General features: G+C 40.8%; 1 protein-coding gene across 1 annotated transcript in view; it reads left to right on the top strand.

Annotated features, from left to right (window-relative positions):
• Positions 1 to 3,253: 3,253 nt before the first annotated feature.
• The window catches only part of LOC144229124 (F-actin-monooxygenase MICAL2-like), a 52,937-nt gene continuing 35,165 nt past the window's right edge, over positions 3,254 to 21,025 (top strand). Inside the window, exon 1 of the mRNA XM_077761077.1 lies at positions 3,254 to 4,457. Within this exon, the coding sequence (XP_077617203.1) occupies positions 3,254 to 4,457 (1,204 nt within the window). The remainder of the gene's footprint in view (positions 4,458 to 21,025) is intronic.

Below are 21,025 nucleotides of genomic sequence, written 5' to 3'. Positions count from 1 at the left end.
AGTTTGGTTCCCAAGGTGTCCCTGGCACTGTGTCAGAAAGTTCCGGAGAGCTCCTCAAGGGAACAAAGAGGCAGTCTGTTGAGCTGAGGGGACTTTGAGACCAGGGACTTTGAGACCAGCTCCGGAGTCTGATTCAGGAGGTAGCCGAGGGAAGAGAAAGAGGGGGCAAGGGAGAGGAGGAGAAGGAATTTGGCAAGCGGAGGACAGGAAGCAAGGGAACAACTGACTCACGGCGTTTGCCTTTTTAGGCTCGAACCATCTCATTGTGGGCCACACCGGGGCCTAGGGATTCGGCTGACAAGCTGGCGGGCTGCCTCCCCTGCACTGGCTCCCGGCAGCCCGGGGCCTTCTCCCAGCAGCTCCTTCCTGCCGCCCTCGGATCTGTTCCCCTGAGTTCTCCTCTCCCTCAGAAGCATTCTGGAGGCCTTCGCTTTGCCTGCTGAACACGTGTGTGTGGTGGCTGTGTTCTCAGAGCCCAGGACTGGGATACACACATGCTCTGACACACATTTGTGTAGAAGGAAAGCAGGACAGAAACCTGAAGGGTCCCCTATGTGGTTGCCCTGTGCAGATGGGTCTGGAAGGAACTCTTCTGGGCATGGGGGGTGGGTTTGGCCTGGCCTGTGTGGGCTCCAGAGCAGGAGCATCTCACCCAATGCTTTGGGGAAACTGAGGCCAGGGGGTTGAATTGAGTTAGTAAGTGAACTATGACCTGAAGGCTGGACACCTTGGAGGGAAATCAGAATGGGTCAGCTGAGCAGCCGGAAGCAAGGAGTCTTATGGCAGTGGGTAGAGAGACATTGGTCCTGGGAGGTCTCTGAGGGATAGACTCTATCTGCTGGGAGGCTTCACAGGAGAGCCGGGTGGGCTGATGGGTCAGCCACAGAGTGGACAAATCTGAAAAGAAACATGGCATTTTCTGGAATCCCTCTCAGGACATATTATTGAAATGGTCCCGCGTGGAAGCAAAGCCCTTCAAATTGCAGATTTAAGGTTATTAGAGGGCATGTGTGTGCCCACGCACATGCGTGTATGCCCTCAGGAGAAGGAGAGATTGCTCCTACAGGCTACGCTGTTACCAGACTGATTGACTCATTGGTCTTCAGGGTCCAGCCACGCTCCTTTTTCATGTTGACCTGAGCACATACACTGCATCGCATTTGTTCCCTGACTGACAGGGGCTTAGCATGAACCCCACTCCATATGCTTCAAATGATTTGATACTCATTATAACCTCCCTCCCCAGTGTTTTCTTAAAATCTCAAACTAGCCATCTTGTCTGAAAGCCCCTTGGTGCACATGTGAGAAGGAAGAGCCCGATTCATTAGCAGTGACCGCCTGCCTTGTCTGAACCCACAGCTAATGGCCCGCCATCTTGTGGGAAGAGGCCTCAGATGATCTGTTGACTAAGTGACTTAACGCAGCCCAGATCCCAACCACAATGGCTTTGGGAGAAACTGTCCATTTCCAAGAAACCACTCTGGAGACATCTTGGGAATATTCTCGGGGAGTGTGAAGTGCAGTGCTTCTTAGACTTGTCATCCTAGGACCTCCTTTCCCCCAAGGAGGCTGCCACTCCTGCACCCATTCCCCCGAGGTCACACTCTGGGCACTGGAGTCTCTGAATCGTTCTCCAACACCTTCCTCCCTCTGGCTCTATTGATCGAGTTGGAACTTCTCTTAAAACCTCCTCTTTTCATGATAAAATAAGGTAAAAATGGCTCTGTAATGGAGAGGATGTTCTTTTCTTGATAGGTTCGACACCAGTGAGCAACAAAAGAACTATGTCACCTTCAGAGGAAACTGCTCCTCTTTCTTCTTCCTCATGGTCTTCTCCTTCATGTTCCCCGCCATCTTGGTCTTCAGGCAGTGTCCCAGGGAATGCTCTGGATGGCTTCTCCCCACCTCAGGTAAATGCCCTTCGGGGCCCTGCACAGGTGTTAGGAAGGTGAGCTGCCTGTGCTCCTCCTACTCCCGCATTTAACTCCGGATTCTTAGCAGTCTTCGGTCCCCCAGGTGCAAAGCCATGGCCAAGAAATGCCCACCCAGGCCTTCTTCACTTGTGCCTTTCATGAAAGCTCATCCGTCCTGCTCCTTCTCAGCCAGCCCCAGGGCATAGCCACTCACTCAGCAGACTCCGTGGGGCATAGACTCTGGGCAGGACTCTGGCATGCAGAGATGCTGGGACATATGCTCTGCCCTTGAGGGCCTGGCAGAGGATGTTGAGGAGCTCACAGCTGACGAACGGCAGACACAGAACTGATGTTGCCTTTGATAGCAGCTGAGACTCTTGGAAGCACATCCCCCTTGAACAGAAAGTGACATCACTGAGATACTGAGGTTTAAGCTCTATCCTTCAGTATGAGTTTATAGAGCCTCTGTCACCTGCCAGACACTGGTCCGGGCTCTGGAAAGTAGAGCGTACAAGACAGAAAAAGACACACACTCTTGTTAAGCTCCTGTTCCATAACCTGGCCCTCAGGCACCAGAGCTCTTAGCAGGACACAGCCACTTCCAGAATATCCCTATGTTCTTCCTCTGCCAAGAGGCCAAGTTCCTGCTCACTACATAGGGCTACTTTCTCAGTGGTGCAAAGCATGAGTCAGGTCTAGAAGGGTCACTGGAAAGTCCCAAATCCAAATCTTTCTGCCACCCCAGCTCCAGCCCAGAAGGATAGCTATCTCCCCTTCACTTAATAGTCTCCAAAGAAGAAGACTTGGCCTCTTGATTGCTGGAGGAACACACCTATCTGTGCGGTAGAATGTTCCCTTAGTGAGGACCATGGCGAAGCTTGCCTTGGGGCATCTGGTCTGGCCACCCACAGGGGCCAGGCCAGCCCTACCTGCCTGGCCCAGGAGCTCGTCAGTGCCTCCGCCTTCCTTGCTGGCTTCCTACCCACCTAATCCAGCACCCAGCAAAGCCTTTGATCACTGCTGATACAGGGCTCCAGGCAGATCTCACCAGGTCCCATGGCAGCCACTTAGAATAAAGAGCACCCCTTTGCAATCATCCTAGACAGAATCCTTTTTTCCTTTGGGATTCAGAGATCTGAAGCAAGGAAGGGAGGGGGCTGTAGACTGAGATATGCCTCCCCATATAAATAAATGTTGGGAATTCCTAAATATCCATTGATTTTGCCCATCCCCCGTAGGTGATAGCTTACAACTTGCCCTTGCAGGTCTCAAGAGGTCACTTCAGCCCTTCTACCCCAATCTTTCTGAGGCGCACCAGAGCCCAGGGAACGCCCAAGCACATGCACCTGTATCTGCCTCCTGACCAAGTGCTGGAGCAGATGGAGTACCGCGTGGTGAGGCCCCAGCCACCCAGCCCTGCAGAAATGGCTTCTGATGAGTGTCAGGAAACAGAGGCCCTTCTTGGGGACACCAGAAGCTTCCACAGAGGCCCACATGCCACTGGAGCGAAGGCCAGGTGTTTGCCGGACCAAAAGCTACCTCCCAGGGCTAGAGCTGACCCAGGAGAAAGGAACACTGGCCCCAGAAGGAGAGAGGAGGGTGGGTCAGAGCTGGTAGAGGGGAAGAGGCCGAGCTTGAAGAAGTTAGTCCTCACCCCGGAGCAGAAGACAAAGCTGCTGGACTGGAATGACTCCCTCCCTGAGAGTGTGAGCCTGGAAGCTGGGGCACAACCTGCCCGGGAGGGTCCTAACAGTGGTCGAGGAGGCCATGTGCTGAAACCAGTCAGCCCCTTGCTGCTCCCCCAGACAGCGCGAGAGACCCCTCCAGCCCGGGGAAAGGCTCAGGAGAAGACACGGACCCCAGCTGAACAGGCTCCAGGGGAGCAAAGCATCCCTCCACCCAAGTCCCCACTTCGGCTCATAGCAAATGCCATCCGGAGGTCCCTGGAACCCCTCCTCCCCAATTCTGCCAAGCCAGAGTCAAAGCCCTTACCCACCAGCCAGCCGCACACCTGCGCTCGCTCTTTCAGCCTTCGCAAAATCAGCTCCAATAAAGACGGCAGCCAGCGGTCCCCAGGGAGAGACATGGCGCGCAGGACCTCAGCCTTCTTCTCCTGGGGCTCCCCACCCGCCAGGGCTGCCCAGCCTTCACACCTTAGCTTTCCTGACCCTGCCTTCTGCACCCACAGTTTGCCCAGCCAGCCGTCCAAGATGCTTCCTGCACTCATGTCCCCATCCTGCCCCAAGATGGAAGATGTCCCCACACTCCTTGAGAAAGTGAGTTTGCAAGAGACCTTCCCAGATGCTTCTAGGGGTCCAAAGAGAAAGATCTCGCTCTTCTCCTCCCTCCGACTCAAAGACAAATCTTTTGAGAATTTCCTCCAAGAATCCAAACAAAGAAAGGACCTCCAGGACCTCTTTGGCATCCGCAGAGGCAAAGGGGAGCCCGTGGACAGTGCCCAGCCCCTGGAGAAGCTGGCACAGCCTTTCAGCAGCACCTGCCTGGAGCAGAGCGTCCTTCCTCCCTCTCCAGACAAAGATGCAAGTAAGTGGCTCTTTCCTAACAAAAGTCTGCAGTTCGTGCTGGGCAGTTAATCATTCTTGTTGGACTAACAACGGGCGTCTTTCCCTGTCTTTTGCTTCCCAAATTGAATTCTGACAAAAGTAGGAAAACTTGAATTTGAAAACCAAAAAATTAGGAAAAAATTAAATTTGAAATGATGTTACAGAAAGTTTTGAAAGAGACAGAGAATCAACCATAATCTCACGGCTTTCCCACTCATTATCCATGTATGGCAACTTTTACTACCTTTTACCCCCAAAATGGTATTTTTTTAAGTTTATTTATGTATTTTGAGAGAGAGCAAGCACACATGCACATGAGCGGAGAGAGGGGCAGAGGGAGAGAATCTTAAGCAGACTCTATGCTCAGCCCCAATGTGAGGCCTGATCCCATGAACTGTGATATCATGACCCCAGCCTAAACCAAGGTCAGATGCTTAACCAACTGAGTCACCCACGTGCCCCCATATTGTATTTTTTAAATCAACAATATAGCATAGCTATTGTGACAGTCACCACGTAGTCTACATAAATGTGATTTAATGGCAGTAGAATGTTATATCTAGTGGATATGTTACTTCATTAAATTATTTTTTATCTAGAAAATAATAAAGCTATTTATTTTATTTTATTTTTTATTTTTAAAGTGCTTATTTATTTTTGCGAGGCAGAGAGAGACAGAGTGAGAGCAGGAGAAGGGCAGAGAGAGGGAAGCACAGAATCTGAAACAGGCTCCAGGCTCTAAGCTGTCAGCACAGAGCCTGATGGGGACTCAAGCTCATGAACGTGAGATCATGACCTGAGCCCAAGTCAGACCCTTAACCAACTGAGCCCCACTGGTGCCCCAAAATTGTTTATATAAAAATTATGCCTATGAATATATTTATATCTTATATAAGGTATTGAATGAACATTTTTTTTTTATGTATGTAGGTTTTTCTTTCCTTTGAATTATTTGTGTAGAATAGGTTCCAAGAAATGAGGCTACTGGGTTAAAGATGCAAATATTATTTTCTTAATTTACACTAATGTTATTTCTTAACAGTATGGGTAAAGGACGGATAGGACGTCTCTGTGTTAATTCTTACAACTGCCTGTTGTCAGTTTCAATTAAACCGAGAGAAAGGTAACAGTTTATCACCACTAATGTATGAAGTATCTCTTCTACCATACAGTCATCTGTATTGAGTCTCCTATTTCTAACATATTGCTGTTTTACACGTCAAAAAATGGTGCCTCTTTTAAACTTAGGGTTTTTATTACTATTTAAACACAGTTGTATATGTGGTTAACAATGGAAGCTTGGGCTTTTTATATTAAATCTGATTATAACTTTAAATGATAAGACTAATTAATGAATTGGAAGAATCCAACAATATGGAAATATATTTTTTAAAAAGTGACATATATTCTCTGCCCGCTCTCCTCCCTGCCAGAGTTTTGGTATGTTTCCTTAGAGACCGTTTAAACACTTATGTGATTTATTTTTTTATTATTCATATTTGTTTGATGCCTTTAAATTGTGATTCTCCCACCCCTATTCTTGAGCAACTTTGTTTTTATTTATTTTTTTATGCTTTTTTCTTTTTTAACTTTTATTTTGGAACTTTAGTTTTCAAGCAAAAAATTAATTTCCTTCTTTGGTGCCTTAATCAGAAAGCGATGTAGATTAACCAGGGACTTTATTTCCAGCCAAACTCAGGATAAGCACAAACAGGCTGGGGTTTAACTACACCCTTTATATCACATCATAAACTTTAATGTGTTGTGCATTTTTTCATAGATAATACATTCATGTAGTTTAAAATAAAAGGGTATAAAATGCACAAAATAAATGGTCCTATCTCCCTTTCTTGTCCCTNTCTTCTAAGTTGTCCAATTTGTTGGCATATAATTTTTCATAGTATTCCCTGATACACCCTGGTCTTATTCTTGATGACAGATGTTATCTTCAGCCTCTTAGGCATTCTTGCAGACAGAATGCATGCATACAAGAGCAAATTTATAAATTCATTATTTCTTTCTTTCTTACATTAAGGTAGTATGTTCGCATATTGTACACATTTTTTATTATGCTTTTAATTTTATTTTAGAGATCATTGCATATTAGCACATAGAGAGCTTTCTCCTTTGTTTAAAAGCTATAAAGGATTTCATGGTATAGATGTGGATTTAGGTAGCCAGTCCCCTGTGGTGGAAAGTTTATTGCAGATCTTTTGCTACTGCCAACAGTGCTGTAATAATTGACTGAGAACTTGGGCCATCTGGCATATGTGGAAGTAGTCGAGGTAGAAATGCTGGAACAAAGGATATGTGACTCAAGGATTTTAATCGATATTGCCAAATCATCCACCATCAGCGTGGTGCCGGTTAGGCAAAACGTGAATGTGGTGTTTACACTCCTGCACTAACCATTGGGATACCCATGTTTTTTTTAATCTTTACCAATCTGATAGGTGATTGAGTATCTTTTCAAGTTACAGAGTCACTTGTATTTCCTCTGTGAGCTATTATCTCCTCTACCCAGGTTTCTGTTGCATTGTTGGTATTTTTCTTAATGATATGAAGGGACTCTATTAAAAGGGAGTTTATCCCTTTTGTTTTGAAAGGAGTTACACGTATTTTTTCCCGCTTCTTGTTTGTGTTTGTTTATGGTGTGTCTTGTCCTATAAAATTTTTATTTTTATATAGTCATTATGAGAAGTTTTTCATTTTATGATTCCTAGCCTTTATATAATAGTTCAGAAAGCCCTTCTTCCAAGTTTAGGAGAAGAATTTTCTTACAGTTTCTTTTAGGTTTTTGTGTTGGTTTGTTTGTTTAACTTTTTTACATTTAAATATCTGTTTGAAGAAACTATTCTAATATAAAATGTGAGGTATGGATCCAGCCCTGTTTTTGTTTTGTTTTGTCTTAAGCTGTCTCCCTGGTTATTCTAAAATAATTTAGTGACTAATCCATTTTACGTGAAATGATGTATTTGTCATGTATCAAATTCCTGTACTTGGATTGATTTCCCTATGTACCAGTACCACACTGTTTTAATTATTTTACTTTATATATTTATACCTTGTTAAATTTATGTATGTACTATCAGATAGGAACAGTATTCCATGATTGATTGTCTCTTTCAAAAAATTTCCTGGCTCTCCTTCCTTGTTTGATAGTCTATATGAATTTAGCTTCAGCTTGCTTATATAGCAGTAAAGATCCTATGAGTATTTTTATGGGATTAAGTTTGCAAACTAACTTGGCAATGATTCACAACCTTATGTTTTATGACACCTCCCCCAGAATATTTTAAGCTTTACATCATACAGTTCTTGCATATTTATTAAGTTTATTATAATGTATTCATTTTTATTGCTAATGTAAATCAGATCTTTTGCTGTATCTTTCCACTATTGTTTGTATATCTGAAAGTTATTGACTTCTGTGTAAATACTTTTGTGCCCATCCATTGTGCTTGTAGAAGCTTTCCAGTGGCTTCTCCTGGGTCCTCCCCAAATTTGCAATCCTAACATCTGTAAATAATGATAATTTTACCCCTTGTTTACAAGATGTATACCTCTAATTTATTTTGTTTCTTCAGTTTCTTTGTTTTCTAGACTCTCCAGAACAGTATTGAATAAAAGTAGTGATAATGGTTTCCTTATGACATTCCTAACCTTAATGAAAATGCGCCTCATTAATGAGAATGTTTTCCCATTTAAGCATAATGCTTGCTTCTGGGTTGACTGTGATATTTTTAAACACTTTAAGGAAATTGCCATCTAACCTATTTCTTGAAAGTATTTTAAATCATGAATGGATGTTGAATTTTATCAAATGATACTCAGCACCCTTCAAGATGATTTTATGGTTTTATTTTCTCCATAGTTTGATTAACACTATGAATTATGTAATAGACTCACTGATATTGAACCATCCTTATATTGCTAAAATAAATACCACTTGGGCATGACGTGTTCTTAATATGACTACTCTGTTCTCTTTGCTAGTATTTTCTTTAAGATTTTTGCATCAAATTCATTCAGAAGATTGGCTTTTAGTTCATTTATTTCCACATTTATATGACTTTTGTATATGCTGATGACAATAGGTAGGGGTCAATGTGTTTTCCTGATTTATTTATCATGGAGAGCCCTTTCACTAGGAAGAAGTAAGAATTCCTTGGTTTGGAACAGAATATTCACTAGGAAATGGTAAGAGTTCCTTGGGTTGGAACAGAATGAGAAGGTAGAGAATGGAATTAGGTTAAGGCTGACCAGCCTTGGAAATAATGCCTGGGCCTGTCTCATGGAAGAGCTTCATCTTTCTCTCAGGTGTTCTTAGGTTAATATCCTAAGGCTGTAAAGATTTTCCCTACCCTATCAGATTAATTTCATTTTATTAGTTTTTCAATTTATTTATTAATGAAGAAATTTATTATTTCCTTTGTTTCCCTGCCCAGCCCACCAGTCACACACACACACACAAACACACACACACACATTGACATTGCTGTCTCCACATTTAACCTGTTTTGGTATGCTTCCATGCAATGGATGGAGAAAACCATATTATAATTGAAAATGAGAAACTTTCAAAATGTATTCAAGTGGACATACTTCAAATTTATGATCACTTCTGTAAATCGGCTGAAATTTAATTTTTCTTTTCAACAAAACTTTCGGGGTTTATTAATAGTATACATAAACTTCTCAGGGTCTTTACATTACTTAGGGGCATAAACTGATTTCAAGCACTTCCCAGTGCCGATTTTATACAATTTTGAATGCAAATTATCATTCTTGTATATAATTAAAGTACCCTGAGAACCTCTTTTTTCTTTTTTTAATCTTTATTGCAGAATAAAATATATACATTGAAGTACACAAACATTAAGTACACAACTAATGAATTTTTCCAAGGTGCACATTTGCTCAAATACCTCTGAGATTAAGATCTAGAAAATCACCAGCACTCAGAAGCCTCAGTTATGCTTTTTCCCACATACATGTGATACCCAACAAAAGTGCTTGCCATCTGACTTCTATCATCTTGGATTGCTTCTGCAGTTTTTTGACTTTATAAACATTGAATCATTCAGTATTGTGGTGGGCAGAATTCTCAGAGCACGCCATGCTTTCTGCCCTGTAGATCTCATCTTCTTGACTATGGTGGGAATGTGAATATGATGGACCTCACGCCTGTGATTAGGTTACCAGAGTTTGCAAATGTCATTAAGTTCTAAATCAATTGACTTTGGGTTAATCAAAAGGGAGATTTTCTGGGGTAGGCCTAACCTAATTGGGGGAGCCCTTAACAAGGAGGGGGTCTTCCTGAAACTCACAGGGTGAGAAAGGTAGGATCCTCTGGTCTGGAAAAAGTCAACCATCATACGATGGGAGGCCTTATGGACAGCGGGCCTTCTAGAGTGAAGATGGACCTCCAGCTGACAGCCAGCGAGAAAACGGGCCCCATCTCCTATGAACACCAGGAATTAAATTCTGCCAACAACCTGAATGAGCGGGGAGAGAACTCTGAGCTGCAGATGAGACCCCAGCATGGCAGACCTCTCGATCGCAGCTTTGTGAGGCACCAAACAGTTCGAGCATCCAGTTGAGCCGTGCCTGCCTGCGCTTTTGACCTATACAACTGTGAGACAATAAATGGGTATCGTCATAGGTGCTGAATCTGAGTTCATTGCTTCCACAACAACAGAAAATACAAGTATGTATTGTGTCTGGCTTCTTCCGTTAAACATTATTGGCGGGGGGTAGGGATCGATATCGTTGTAGGCAGCAGTGGTTCATTCTTGACATTGCTACCTTTTATTCCCTTGTGTGAATATGCCACAATTGAAGCTGGACATTTAGGTGTTCTCAGTTGCTTTTACTGTGAGTAGTGCTGCTTTAAGCATTCTTATACCTATCACTTCTGCAGGCTATTGTCAAAGATAAAGCCAGATGAAATGAAAAGTGTTAGGGACAGATTTTAACTGATAATATACTATTGCAACAGAAGAGAGAGTCCAGCATGAGCTGAACTCACCTTTGAATTTTACAGAGGTGACTGGGTGTTTTACAGGGAGATTGAGGGAACAGGGAGGGGCTGAGCAGAGGCTCCGGTAGAGTCAAGGAAGTGAATAATTACAAAGAATTACAAAGGTTTGGTCCACATAAATGCTGAATAGGCTAGTTGTGTGTGTTAGCCAGCAATTATTGAAGTTAGGATTCTATCTTCCCATAAAGATTGGGAGGTGGAGGTCTTATCCTTCCTGATGATTACCTTTCAGAGGACTGGCTTTCAGGTTCTTGAGAAAGACATTCTTTTTTTTTTTTTTAATGTTTTATTTATTTCTGAGAGAGAGAGAGAGAGAGAGAGACAGACAGCGTGAGCATGGGAGGGTCAGAGAGAGAGGGAGATAAAGAATCTGAAACAGGCTCCAGGCTCTGAGCTAGCTGTCAGCACAGAGCCCGATGCGGGGCTCGAACCCATGAACCATAAGATCATGACCTGAGCTGAACGAAGCTGGACGCTTAACCGACTGAGCCACCCAGGCGCCCTGAGAAAGACATTCTTGAGTGGTAGGAGATTCATATCCATCTCAAAGGGACTGAGGAAGGATTTTCATTTTAAGCCCTTTTTAGTAGCTGCTGTAAGAAAGGGTAGTCAGGGCCCTATCAGCAGGCATTGACTAGAACAAATACGAAATTCCTTTGTCAGTCAGCCTTGAGTTTTCTCCGGTAGGTACCGTAAGAAGGTCTAAGGTTATCCTTGGGATGTGATCTTGAACTGTTAGAAACTGTTAGTGTTCAAGTCTTTTCACATAGGAATAAGTAGCTGGGCTAAATAATTTATGTTGAGAATCTATAGTTTTTATAGACTATAAAAGGGTGAGGCCTAGCCAAGAAGGTGGCTCCGAGGAGCTTGTCTGAAGTTTGTTCAAAGAGAGAAGCTTTATCAGGGAACACCTCGGAGTGGACTTGATGCCTGGTAGGGGAGACATGTACGTGGTTTGCTTTAGTAGAATGTGTCAGGCAGCTTTCCAAAGTGGTTGTACCAGTGTTTATACATTCCAGTAGGAAATGAGAGCTGCCTTTGACCTACGTCCTTGCCAACACTTGACAGTCTCAGTTTTGGTCTGTGTTTTGCTGTCACCATGTTTATGAAAGGATCTCATTGTTTTAATTTGCATTTACCTGATAATGATGTTGCATTAATTTTGACGTGTTTATTCAGATATTCTCTCTCTCTCTTTTTAAGTTCATTTATTTATTTTGAGAGAGAGAGAGCACGTGAGCAGGGGAGAAGCAGAGAGAGAGGGAGAGAGAGAGTCCCAAGCAGGTTCTCTGCTGACCCCAACACGGGGCTCGGTCTCACAAACTGAGATCATGACCTGAGCAGAAATCAAGAGTTGGGCAGTTAACTGACTGAGCCACCCAGGTGCCCCTTATTCAGATATTCTCTTGTATGAAATCTCTATTCAAACCTCTTTGCCCATACTTATTGAGTAGACGGCCCTTTCCTTATTGAGTTGTAATCTGTGTAGATTCTGGATATAAGTCCTCTGTCAGATAGATGTGTGATGAGTATCTTCTCCATTCTTAGGCTCACTTTCTCACTCTTAATGGTGTCTATTAATAAACAGAAGTATTTATTTTAATGAAACCAAATTTATCAATAGTTTCCTTTATTGTGGCTGGTTTTTGCATCCTGTTGATGAAATCTTTCCCTACTCTGAAGTCATAAAGATGTTCTACTTTCTAGAACTGTGCCGTCCAGTATGGCAGCCACTATTTCACACTTAAGTTATGGCTAGTATGAATGAGGAACGGCACTTTTAATTTTATTTCATGTTAATAAATTTAAATTTAAAAACTGGATTGATGTAAAATATTCTATTAAACACAACTTTTTGCTTTTTGAATTACATTTTACTTTAACCATTAAAATTTTATCACCTGAACAGGAATGTTCTATAAGTATAAAACATGTACCAGATTCCAAAGACTTAGTATGAATGAAATAATGTAAAATATCTCAGTAATTTGTATATTGACCACATTTTGAAGCAATAATATTTTTGAAATTTGGGGCTACATAGCATACATGATTAAGACTAATTGCATCTGTTTCTTTTCACATTTTTTAATGTGGCTATTGGAAGATTTTAAGTTACACGTGTGGCTCATATTATATTTGTTTTGGACAACAGTTTACAAGTTTTATTCTTCTAAAATTCTTCTCTACAATTTAGTGTACTACCAAACTCAGATAGATATTTGTGTATTCTATGAGGTAGAGTGAAGGTTTATTGTTTTTTTCTTGTTTTTCTTGATTCAGAGGCATTTATTTAAAAAGCACATTCTTCCCTCCCCCTCCCCCTCCATTTCATTGCTTTGACTTCTGTCATAAATTAGGCAGGTCTGTTTCCGGCCCTTCTATCCTGTTCCACTGGCCAATTTGTCCTTGAACCTGAGTCAGTAAGTGGTTTTATAAGAAGTGTTCAGAGTCTGGGATAGACCCTCCACTTTGTTCTTCTTCAAGACTGTCTTGGCTATTCTTGGCCTTATGTATTTCCATGTGACTTACAGAATCAATTAATTACTTTCCACAAACATATTTTCCAAACATTTGATTGGGATCACATTCAATCTATAGATAAATTTGGAGAGAATTAACATCTTTGCGTGTAGTCTTCAAAGCCATGGTCATGACATATATATTCCTGAGGTATTCTTCAATTTCTGCCCATGTTTTGTGATTGTAGAGATCGTGCACAATTTTCATTAGATACATTCCCTAGTATTCAAATTTTTGGTGCAGTTATAAATGATACTGTCTTTAACCGATTCATTTACAGATATTTGGTAGCTTTAGAATATTGAGTCTCCGAATCTAAGAATATGCAGTAGTCCTCTATTTAGCCAAAGTTCCTAAAATTCTAGGTATATATCCTTCATCAGATACATATTTGCAAATATTGTTTCCTAGTTGATGGATTATCTTTTTATTATCATCACAATATCTTCCAAAGAAGCTTTTAGTTTGATGAAATCACATTTATTAATTCTTTTATAATTTGAGTAATATTTAAGAAATCGTTGCTAAACCTAAAGTCACTGAGAATTTCTCCTGTGTTTTTTCCTGGAAGCTTTATAGTTTTTAGCTTTCAGACTTAGATCTGTAATCCAATTCTAATTAATTTTTTATAGTGACTTGAAGTCAAGTTTTTTGGCCTATAGATACCCAGATGTCAGCACCACTTGTTACAAAGACTATTCTTTCCCTCACTGAGTTATTCTGGCATCTTTACAGAGAAACCATTGACTATATATGTGTAGGTATCTCTCTGTACTCTTTAATCTGTCCAGTGATGCACATGTTTAGCCTTACACTAATAGCATGCGCTACTGGGTACTGTAGCTTCAGAGTCAGCCTTGAAAACAGGTAGTGGGAGTCTTCCAATTTTGTTCTTAAAAATTATTTTGGCCACTCTAGGTTTTTTGTGTTTCCGTATAAATTTTAGAATGAGCTCATCAGTTTCTACCCAGTAAGCCTGCTAGAATTTTGACTGGGATTGTTTTCCATTTATAAATCAATTTGGGAAGAATTGATAATACTGAGTCTTTCTGTCTGTGAAAATGGAATCTCTCTCAGTGTACCTAGGTTTTCCTTAATTTCTCTTAGAAAGGGTTATTAGTTTGCAATGTGTAGTTCTGCATATATTTTATTAAATGTATCCCTTCAGGAATGGTTTTGTTAATTTTTACTTTCAGTTGGTCATTGTTGATATATAGAAACACAGTTGGCTTTTTTATATTGTCCTTGCTAAACTAACTTATTATTTGAGGAGCTTTTTTATGGGACTTTCTATATAAATAATCATGTTGTCTATAAATACAGTTTGACATCTTCCTTCCCAGTTTGTATACCTTTTATTTAAATTTCTTGCCTTATTTTTCTGCCTGGGACTGCCTATGCAATGCTAACTAGAAATGTTAACAATGTGCATCATTGGCTTTCCCCCCAATAAGAGGGATTATATTTCATTGCTGACTATATTATTTGCTGTAGATTTTTAAGATAGGTGCTTTTTATTAGAAAACATTCCTTCTACCTTTAGCTTCTATGACTTTTTATCATGAATAATGGATAAATGTAATCAAATGCTTTTTTACATCTATTGAGACAAAAGTGTTTTTCGTTTTACTTTAATCAATAATGTGCTGAATTACATCGACTCATTTTTTTTAACGTTTGTTTATTTTGAGGGGGGTGGAGGGAGAGAGAAAGAGACTCCCAAGAAGGCTCTGCACTGTCAGCACAGAGCCCAGCTCAGTGCTAGATCTCATGAACCTGTGAGATCATGACCTGAACCAAAATCAAGAGTCGAACATTTAACTGGCTGAAACACACAGGTGCCCCATCGATTGACTTTGTTATAGAGATTTGAAATGTCACATCATTATTGTGTTCTTGGAGTAAACTCAACTCAGTCATAATGTATTATGTATTTTTCTGTATCACTATATTGGATTTGCTAACTGTTTTTAGTAGTTTCGCAGCCACGTTCATGAGCGTTATTGGTCTGAAGTCTTCCTTTCTTGCAACATCCTTGTCAGGTTTTGGATTTTATCCTAGCCTTATAACACAAGTTGGGAAATGTTCTATCTTTTTCTGTTCTCTGTAAGAGGGTTTGTGGGTTGTTGTTGTTTGTTTTTGTTTTTTTTTAACACTGGTGTTATTTGTTCTTTAAACATTTGAGCACAAGTCAAGTCATCTCACTTAGCACTTTCTTTGTAGGGTGGTTTTTAACTGTATTTAGTTTCTTTGATATGTAAGTATTCAGCTTTTCTATTTCTTCTTATGTCAGTTCTGGTAAGTCATGTTTTTCAATGAATTTTTCCAATTTATCTAAATTTTCAAGTTTATTATCATAAGATTTTTGTATAATAGCTTCCTTGAATACTCTGTAGGACTTTTCATCCTCAATATTGGTTATTTGTGGATTCTTTCTCCTTTTTCTTAATCATTCTTCTTAGAAATCATCAATGTTATGTCTTTTTAAAGAACCTATTTTTTGCTTCATTAATTTTCTATTTTATTTCTATTTTATTTTTATTGTCTCATAATCCATTCTTACCTTGATTGTTTTCTTTCTTGTAGTTTCTTTAGGTTCAGTCAGTGGTTCTTTTTCTATCTTCTTGAAATAGATCATAGGACATTAATTCTCAACTTTTCTTTTGCACAGTGTGTACATTTAAAGCTCTAAATTTCCCTCAAATCACTACTTCAGCTACATCCTAGTTTATGTTGTTATGCCATATTCTTATCCCATCAGCTTACATTTACTTTTATTTCTTCTTTGATCTGGAGGTTCTCAGAAAAGTTCTAATCATGTTGAGATTTTATAGTTCTATTTCGTAATATTGATTTTTAGCTTAATCTCACTATTGTCAAAAGACATATGTTGTATGACCTTAGTCCTTTGAATTTGTTGATACTTTCTATGTTCACCAACCCAGGAGCTCCCTGAACCCTGTACTTTAGAGATTTTTATGGAGGCTTTGTCACATAGGCGTGATTGATTATTAATTTATTTTCTAGCCCCTTCCCTATCTCTGGAGGATCACGGGTAGGACTGTAAGTTCCAAGCTCTGGTCACAGCTTGGACTCTCTAATGATCAGCCATCTTCCAGGAGCTTACCAAGAGCCACCTCAATAGAATAAAAGGTGTTTCTATCACCAGAAGTTTCAAGGGACTTAGAAACTACTCAGGAATGACAGGGTTTCAGGAGCTCTGCATCAGGAACTGGAGTCAAAGAACAAATATTGGTGAAATGGGGGACAGAGACTAAATTATGTATTTCTTCCTATCTCACACTATCCTACATTAAATAGCTGATAATCTTTTAAGGAAGTTAAAGACCAAAAAGGTAATTATTTTAAATTTACCATTCCAGTAATGGCTCTTCATAGAGCCGTCCTGAGACATTCATGGCTCTTCATTCCATGTGCTATATTCCTTCTGCTACAGAACTTCTTTTAACATCTTTTAATATGCATATCTTCTAACAACAAATTATCCTGGCTTTTCCTTTTCCTAAAAAAAAAGGAAAAAAGCCTTTAGTTTTTCTTTATTTTGAATGGATCATTTCACTGGATATAGAATTACAAATTGATAGACTTTTCTTTCAACATTTAAATGATGTTTCATTGTCTCTTGGTTTATTTAGGTTCCGATGAGATGTCCATGGACATTCTTGTCTTAGTTTCTCTGTGTGTAATATATCATTTTTCTCTGTCTGCTTTTAAGATTTTTTCTGTATCTCTGGTTTTCAGCAATTTTATTATCATAAGGCTTGCTATGATTTTCTTTATGTTTACCCTGCTTATGGTTTATTGAGCTTCTTGGAACTGTGGATTTACGACTTGCATTAAATTTGTGTGTTTTTCAGCAATATTACACCAATGACTTTTTTCGTTTCTCCCCCTATCTCCTTCTGGCACTCCATCCATATGTATTTTAGACCCCTTAATATTATCTCACAGATCACTAAGGTTCTGCTCAGTTTTTCAATTTTTCTGTTTTTATTCTGTGTTTCATTTTGGATAGTTTCTATTGCTGTCATTTGATTTCACCATTTTACTCTGCAATATTTACTCTTCTATTAAGCTAATCCAGTAAAACTTTCATTCCATATTTTGTATTTTTCATCTTTTTAGAAAAAGTTTATTTGAGACAGAGAGAGAGAGAGAGAGAGAGAGAGCACAGGTGGGGGAAGAGCGGAGAGATGGGGGGACAGAGGATCTGAAGCAGGCTCTGTGCTGGCAGCAGAGAGCCCAGTGTGAGCCTCGAAATCACAAACCATGAGGTCATGACCTTAGCCAAGGTCAGACGCTTAACCACCTGAGCAACCCAGGCACCCTGTATTTTTCATCTTTATAGGTTCCATTTGGTTCTTTTTTTTTTTTTTTTTACCTCTTCATTCTATTCATGCTATCTTTTTAAATTCTTAGGCACATTTTTTTTAATTCATTAGACTTTTATTCTCTAATCCCTAGTTTGATAATTATCACTAAATGAAATATGTTTAAATTCAAGAGAATGTATACATTATTTACATCATGTACTTAAAAAATAAGGCAAGCTCATTGCTTCTTTTGTTGTTTGTTTTCTTTTTCTGTTGCTCTATTTTTTTCTTTCAGAGTTTATTGTCAAGTCAGTTTCCATATTAACACCCAATGCTCATCCCAACAAGTACCCTCCTCCATGCCCATCACCCCTCTTCCCCTCTCCCCCACCCCTATCAGCCCTCAGTTTGTTCTCAGTATTCAAGAGTCTCTCATGGTTTGCCTCCCTTTCTCCCCAGACTATGTTTTCCCCTTCTCCTTCCCCATGTCCTCTGTTAAGTTTCCCCTGTTCCACTTGTAAGTGAAAACATATGGTATCCGTGTTTCTCTGCCTGACTTATTTCGCTCAGCATTAACACTCTCGAGTTCTCTCCATGTTGCTCCATATGGTCAGATTTCATTTTTTCTCATTGCCATGTAGTATTCCACTGTATAGATAAACCACATCTTCTTGATCTATTCGTCACTTGATGGACATTTAGGCTCTTTCCATGATTTGGCTATTGTTGGAAGTGGTGCTATGAACATTGGGGTGCATGTGCCTTGGGCACATTTTAAATTGCTGTTTTTAAATCCTTGTCTGCTAATTCCATTTATTGCTGAGTCCACTTTTGTTAACTGATTTTTCTCTTGATGATCAGCTCATTGTCCTGCTCTTTTGTGTAACTAGTATGCTTCCTGGCTGCTAGATACTGTGACTATCACATTGAAGGGTGTCTAGATTTTGTTTCTTAAAGAGTGTTAAATAGGCAGTACAAATATTTGACAGACAGTAGTGTAACTTGAAGAGCAATTTGTTTCTCTCAGGGTTGTTTTTTTAAGCTTATTTGGGTGAGTTTATAATAACCTTTACTCTAGGGCTAATTTATCCCTGTTACTAAAGTATGACTCTTCTGTGGCCTCTGCTCTAATGCCCCCAAAGTTTGTTCTGCCCTAGCTGGGTGGAACTTGACTATTTCTCAATCCTGTAAAAAGCTTTAGAGATTATTTAGCCTATAATTCCCAGCAGTTATTGGCCCAACCTCCCGCAGTTTCTCTCTATGCATCTAAAGTTTATTTTTAAGCATAGACTCAAAGGGACTTCTGTGTTTATTCCCGAAGTGCCTTTTCTGCATAGCTCTCTCCTCTATGGTTGTCTCCCACACACATTCCAGCTGCCTCCACTCACTCAAGCTCTGGTCTCTGTCTTTTCAACTCAGTGACCTGCTATGCCCTGTTCAGGCTCTTCCAACCTGCACTGTGGTCTGGAAAGTGCCTCTAGGCAGGCAGCTGGTGTGATTGTAGGACTTGATTTGCTTCTGTTCTTACCTTTATCCCAGTCTTTTGCTGCCTGTTGTCCAATGTCTAGAAACAGCTGCTTTCTATATCTTGTCCCGACTTCCAGTGCTTTGCGGTAGGAGATCAATCTCAGAATCAGCCACTCCATCATAGCCAGAGTGGAGTGATGCTGCCGGGTTTTGTTAACTTTGCTATTGAAAAGTAAACTCCTGGAGTCAGTGGTTCCATGGTAGAAGAGGAGAAAGGGGAAGGGATTTAGAGGCAACTACATAACTTTTTAAAAAATGTTTGTTTATTTTGAGAGAGAGAGAGAGAGAGAGTTAGTTTCTTGACCGTCATTATGAGTATGTAAATCCCTGGAGGGGAAGGAGCTCATTTCTTTGGTCTTGGTATATCCAACCATGTAGCTTAGCACTGTCTCTGCATAGTACCATGTTTATTGGTTCTGTAAAACTTAGCTATGAGTTGACTATGTCATGGATAACATATGGCTTACTCCTCCTCACTTAATAATAAACATGTATTGAGCATCTATTATGAACCAGGTCCTACAGTCGGAATGGAGTTGTCCAGAAGATTGAGTCCTAGTTCCTGGCTTTGGGAGCTGAGCCGAGTGGAGTCAGTGAAGCAGACAGGCACTTTGTAGTACAGGGCGATGAATGCTTTGATAGGCATATGCCCAGAGGACTGTAACTGCACACAGTGAGGAAGCTAGCCCTGTTGCGAGGAGCAGAGGCAACCATATACCGTTACATAACATTTGCCAGAAGTTTAAGAAATGCATTACATTTAGAAATATTTTCCAAAGTTACATAGAGGGAGGGAGGCAAACCATAAGAGCCCCTTAAAGACTGAGAACAAACTGAGGCTTGATGGGGTTGGGGGAGAGGGGAAGGGGGGTGATGGGCATGGGGGAGGGCACTTGTTGGGATGAGCACTGGGTGTTGTATGGAAACCAATTTGACAATAAACTATATTTTAAAAATATAGTTTCCTCTCAATTTCAAAATAAAACCCAGTGGCACTATTACATTTGGTTTTGAACGTTTCTACTTTAGGCTACTATGCTTCTGTAAAATGAAGGTGAATTTGGCAGCTTTGTCAATATTGCAGTATTGTTGATTTGGATCAATGATCGAGATGTGGCAGTTACTGCCACTACTGATGATGATGACAAGATTTATTTAGGCACCGCCAGTGAACCAGGTGCTGTGTCAGGCTCTTTTCAGCCTTTAACCATCCACTATAGTTCTGCACGTTAGAAGTTGTGAGCCCCAGAAGCTCAGGGAGGTAAAGTTAGGTCCTCGGGCTCACACACTCAAAAGTGAATACTCCATGACTATGTTACTCAGTGGTAATTTAGTAGCTAGAAGGAGGACAATCTGAACTCACCACTCACTGTGCCTCCTTCCGTGACTATGCTGTCTTCTGAAGCTCTCTTCACCTGAGCTCTCCCATCTGCCAAACTCAAGTGGAAAACAGTTAACTCCTTCCCGGGAGCGGGAGCGCCTGTGCTGGTACATAGATGGTTTGCATTATTTTGCTTTGAATAACTGCATATGCAAATATGCCCCTGGAGGTTAAAATTTCCCTTGTTTTTGTTTTTGTTTTTTTTTTAACTGGGCCTCTTCCACTGGGGTAAATAGTTGAAAATTATGGGGATGAAATGACAGGCCAGAGAGAATGTTAGTCACACGGAATCGCTTCTTCTTCCCCCTCCCCTCCCAACACATATTTCTATTCAGATACAAGCTGCCACCGCAAAAGATTCCTCCATTTCCCAACATGGAGTCCTCGCTGGTTCTGATAGTCGGGGTCCAGGGTGGGTTCATCCAGACGTTACTCGTTAACTCTGCATCAGGATGATGTTCAGGGGCAGATGTTCTTGCTGAGAAGAATAAAAGCCTCCTGTGGCACCTGGAAGACTTCACCACACATGGTCCCCGGCCAGATCACAAAGAGATCCTAGCGCCCATGGGCCCTTTGCTGCTTCTAACCATCCACCTCTTGTTCAGAGATTGGCGTATCTCCTCGCCTTCCACTCTCCCGTGGGCCCTGCATTGTTGAGCCCTCCCTATCTTACAGTCCCTTTCCTGGCATTTGAATCATCACTTCGATGATGTGATAATATCTGCAAGTTGGGAAAATAA

This window comes from Crocuta crocuta, unplaced genomic scaffold, assembly GCF_008692635.1.
Source record: "Crocuta crocuta isolate KB4526 unplaced genomic scaffold, BGI_CrCroc_1.0 scaffold233, whole genome shotgun sequence".
Lineage (NCBI taxonomy): Eukaryota > Metazoa > Chordata > Mammalia > Carnivora > Hyaenidae > Crocuta > Crocuta crocuta.
The sequence above is the reverse complement of the archived record's forward strand: the minus strand, read 5'-3'. Positions and strand labels throughout refer to the sequence as shown.